General features: G+C 41.4%; 1 protein-coding gene across 2 annotated transcripts in view; it reads left to right on the plus strand.

The window, feature by feature from the left end:
- Positions 1-4,708, plus strand: part of kri1 (KRI1 homolog) — a 33,408-nt gene extending 28,700 nt beyond the window's left edge. Inside the window, exons 17-20 of one of the 2 annotated variants that reach the window (XM_043694894.1) lie at positions 2,351-2,415; positions 2,915-3,010; positions 3,979-4,498; positions 4,608-4,708. In XM_043694894.1, the coding sequence (XP_043550829.1) occupies positions 2,351-2,415; positions 2,915-3,010; positions 3,979-4,486 (669 nt within the window). In that variant the 3' untranslated portion in view covers positions 4,487-4,498; positions 4,608-4,708. Of the gene's footprint in view, positions 1-2,350; positions 2,416-2,914; positions 3,011-3,978; positions 4,548-4,607 lie in introns of those variants that run through there. The other variant, XM_043694892.1, reaches the window with a different exon arrangement.
- The last annotated feature ends 260 nt before the right edge of the window (positions 4,709-4,968 follow it).

Genomic DNA, 4,968 nt, shown 5'->3' on the forward strand with positions numbered 1-4,968 from the left:
TACCCATCCAAATGCCTCTTAAATGTTGCAATTGTACCAGCCTCCACCACATCCTCTGGCAGTTCATTCCATACATGTACCACCCTCTGTGTGAAAAAGTTGCCCCATAGGGTTTCTTTTATATCTTTCCCCTCTCACCCTAAACCTATGCCCTCTAGTTCTGGACTCCCCAATCCCAGGGAAAAGATTTTGTCTATTTATCCTATCCATGCCCCTCATAATTTTGTAAATCTCGATAAAGTCACCCCTCAGCCTCCCATGCTCCAGGGAAAACAGCCCCAGCCTGTTCAGCCTCTCCCTTTAACTCAAATCCTCCAACCCTGGCAAGATCCTTGTAAATCTTTTCTGAACCCTTTAAGTTTCACAACATCTTTCCGACAGGAAGGAGACCAGAGTTGCATGCAAATATTCCAACAGTGGCTAACCAATGTCCTGTACAGCTGCAACATGACCTCCCAACTCCTGTACTCAGTATTTTGACCAATAAAGGAAAGTATACCAAACGCCTTCTTCACTATCCTATCTACCTGCGACTCCACTTTCAAGGAGCTATGAACCTGCACTCCAAGGTCTCTTTGTTCAGCAACATTCCCTCGGACCTTACCATTAATTATAAGTCCTGCTAAGATTTCCTTTCCCAAAATGCAGCACCTCACATTTATCTGAATTAAACTCCATCTGCCACTTCTCAGCCCATTGGCCCATCTGGTCCAGATTCTGTTGTAATCTGAAGTAACACTCTTCGCTGTCCACTACACCTCCAATTTTGGTGTCATCTGCAAACTTACTAACTGTACCTCTTATCCTCGCATCCAAATCATTTATGGAAATGACAAAAATGAGGAGTGCCAATCCTCGTGGCACTCCACTGGTCACAGGCCTCCAGTCTGAAAAACAACTCTCCACCACAACCGTCTGTCTTCTACCTTTGAGCCAGTTCTGTATCCAAATGGCTAGTTCTCCGTTTATTCCATGAGATCTAACCTAGCTAATCAGTCTCCCATGGGGAACTTTGTCATACGCCTTACTGAAGTCCATATAGATCACATCTACTGTTCTGCCATCATCAATTTTCTTTGTTACTTCTTCAGAAAACTCAATCAAGTTTGTGAGACAAGATTTCCCATGCACAAAGCCATGTTGACTATCCCTAATCAGTCCTGTCCTTTCCAAATACATGTACATCCTGTCCCTCAGGATTCCCTCCAACAACTTGTCCACCACTGAGGTCAGGCTCAGCGGTCTATGGTTCCCTGGCTTGTCTTTACCACCCTTCTTAAACAGTGGCACCATGCTTGGAGGCAGATGAGAATTATTTCATTAAAAAAAACAAGTATATTGACTGAAAATAAGTCCAAGTGATAGTGAATTGGTAGGATGGCATTTTACAGGTTAACTTTGCCCCTTCGTTAAAAGCCATACCTCCAGCAATCCAGGCCTAATCGTTTGAAGTTTCCTCTCCAATCACCACCACCTCTGACTTTTAAAGCTCCTTAAAGCCCAGCCCTGACCAAACTGCCTTCGTATATCTTTATACGGCTCAAGTGTCATATTTTGTCGGTGAATGTCCCTGTGGGCATTGTACGATATTGAAGGCTCCATGTAATTGAAAGTTGGTTGTAGTGTCTGTGAGCAAGAAATTGATTATAGGGAAACACTAGTGAAGACCTCGGAACTGTGTCTGTTTTCTTCTCTGCAATGGGTAGTGTGGAACACAACACTGAGATGGTCTTCACATTCACATGCGTAAGCTTTAAGTTAGATTGATCCAGTGATTGGATTAAGGTTGAACTGTTTATTTTGTGTAAGAGTCCATTTTTAAGCTTGCTTGAACTAATGTGATTAGATTGGAGTGTCAATGCTACTGCTCTAGAAATTGAGCGAGATATAACTCACAAAATTGTGAAACCATTTCAAACTCTCGTGTTCGTTGGTTTTTAAGGAACAATTATCATGAAAATTGCTGGACTTTAAGGGGACGTGTCACCTTTTCTGGTTTGACTGTGTATGATTCCAGTCCTGCATTATGATTGATATTTAATACATTCTAAGGGCAGGCTAACTACTCAATTGTGCAACCATTGCTATGAGGCAAGTACCAGCCCTCAGTCAGCTGCCAAGAAATGGGTTCCTGTAAGTGGCACCCAGATTGCAAGAACAAGTGACCAGGTGTCTGCAGTTGCTATGTTTGTTGACATATTTGGGAAGACTTCCTCAAGAGAACCTGTCATGGTTTCAACTCTCAATTCAGTATGTTCACAAGCAGATCTGCAATGAACTTTGTGCTCAGTTGTGTCTTTAGCTTGATATCCCAGAGGTGAATTGATAACATTTTTGCAATTGTTTGCAGATTTTGGCAGCAGACGATAAAGAACTTAATGCTTGGTGTTCACTAAAGAAAACCTGCCAGTTCAGGTCAGTGAGTAAAACTGAAACCAGGACCTGTGACACACGTACTCAGAACTTGCAGATTGTGAAATATACGAAAGGGCAGGCTTGGATTCAAATGAAATAATGCCAAGTCCATAGTCTCAAGTCTGCAGAGCTTTAAAACCTTATCACTCCCAAGTATATTCCTTTGCAAGATATAAATTCCCAAAAGTGACCTTTATATTCTAGTCATGGACTCATTTATAGGAGCATCCATAATTGTTGTAATTAAGATTTTGAAAGTTACTGGAGTTGCGGGGAGGGGGTTGTGTGCAGGACAAGATGATCTAAACTTTGACCCCTTTGTGTCGCTCAGTTAACTGATCTATGTATATGCTGACCTATACAAATAATGACTATTAAAAGTATTTAAGGACTCATAAAATTAGTGTGGATGAGTCAGTGTGTGTAATGTAACTGCATAAATGTGTATTTGTGAAGATGCGCAAGGAACGTATTTTCTTTCAAAACATTGCTTTAACAGGACTGAAAAGGAAGAACTTCATGACCTGAAGATTTACAAGCAGAAAGCTCAGAATCAGTGGAAAAAGCAGCAGATCTTTAAGTCTTTTGCTTTGCAGTAAGTATAATCTGCTGACTCTACCAAATATTGTCTGTATTCTTCATAATTGCAGCAACTTGATCATAGGAAGGAAGTGGTGGCTTTAACAAGTGTAATGTAATGACTAAGTATATGTGTGGTATTTACTGTATTTTGACAACAACTCTGCACATCATTTAGAACAAAAAAACAGAATGTACCTAATATTGCATTTTGTACTTCCATAGAAGTGCATTTTGTTAACTCGCAATTTGGTATATGGAATACCTTTGCTGTATTAAACTGCTAATTGGAATGGACAACCACTTATAATAGACTAATGGTCAACATTATTAGAATCATCAAATCCTAGTGAGGTTTGAGAAACTTTGTAGCTCAGGTTGAGGTTTTGGATGTAGGTTTGCTCGCTGAGCTGGAAGGTTCACTTCCAGACGTTTCGTCACCCTACAAGGTAACATCTTCAGTGGGCCTCAGGCGAAGCACTGCTGACAATTCCTGCTTTCTATTTGTGTTTGGGTTTCTTTGGGTTAATGTCATTTCTTGAGAGAGGGTCATGTCTTTTTGTGGAAGCAGGCTATTCGGCTCATCGAGTTCACATTGACCCTCCGAAGACAATCTCATCCAGACCCTTCTTGTCCTCGTCCTCATCCTCCCTCCGACGGGTGGTGTTGTTCCCTGTCCCAAATGACCCTTAGACTCAGTGGGTTGCTATGGCATGTTAGAGGGCAGTTAAGAGTCAAATCTTTTGGATTCATGTAGGTTAGGATAACAATTTTTTTTCCCTAAAGGGCATGAATGAAACAGATAGGTTTCTGCAACACTTGCTGTTAGTTTCATAGTCACCAATACAGAGATTAACTTTATGTTTTAAGTTCAGGCTTTGATAATTTTTAAATTCCAGTACCGTTGAGATTTTTTCTGTAGGTATTTGAGTAAAGATTAATTGTTTATCTGTAGTAACCGAAATAAACATTGCTGTTTTATAGGGAAGATGAATCACAGAGTAATGAGGCAACTGCCAAAACAAAGCTTGGGAAGAAGAGAAGGGATAAGCTGAGAAAGTCGCAGTTGCTGGAAGGGGAAGGAGTTGAAGAGGCAGCTGCCGAACTAAGTGCAAAGAAAATTAGGTTGTCCGCTGAGAACGAACAAGTCTTTGGCCTGGATAGCGATGAAGATGAAGATATCTTGGTTCCCAAGTCAAAGGAGAATATGAATGCGGCAACCCCAGAGGAAGTGGATCCCAGCAGAGAAAAGGATGAAGAAAAATCTCCAGGCCCTCCCATTGCACATCAAAAACAATCCAAGGGTACAGTCAAGAAAAGGAAGAAAGTTACAAAGAAAAACATGCTCCTCACTTCTCAAGTGCAGTTCGGTGGGCATTTGTTCAGTGACCAGAGACTACAAGCCTATGGGATAAACACACGTAAACTGAAATTTAAACAAATATTCAGAGAAAAGAAGAAGAAAGAGAAAAATAAACCGACCAGAGATTGATTTTTCTACTGAGTAAGATTATTTTATATGGTGTTGTGAAAAATAAACATATTTGCTATCACAGATGGTCCATTAATTATCTCCTAGAATTGAAATGTTTACTTTTGTATTTGGGTAACAGGGAAGGAATCAGGAAACGGGACCCACTGAATTCCAACTTTCATGATGGACACTTTGTTTGATGCAAACATATACAACATAGAAAGAGCTGAAAATGTGTTGCTGGAAAAGCGCAGCAGGTCAGGCAGCATCCAGGGAACAGGAGAATCGACGTTTCGGGCATAACTTCCTTCTTCAGGAATGAGGAAAGTGTGTCCAGCAGGCTAAGATAAAAGGTAGGGAGGAGGGACTTGGGGGAGGGGCGTCGGAAATGCGATAGGTGGAAAGAGGTCAAGGTGAGGGTGATGGGTCAGACTGGGGTGGGGGCGGAGAGGTCAGGAAGAAGATTGCAGGTTAGGAAGGCGGTGCTGAGTTCGATGGAT

The sequence above is a fragment of the Chiloscyllium plagiosum genome, chromosome 8 (assembly GCF_004010195.1).
Source record: "Chiloscyllium plagiosum isolate BGI_BamShark_2017 chromosome 8, ASM401019v2, whole genome shotgun sequence".
Taxonomy (NCBI): domain Eukaryota; kingdom Metazoa; phylum Chordata; class Chondrichthyes; order Orectolobiformes; family Hemiscylliidae; genus Chiloscyllium; species Chiloscyllium plagiosum.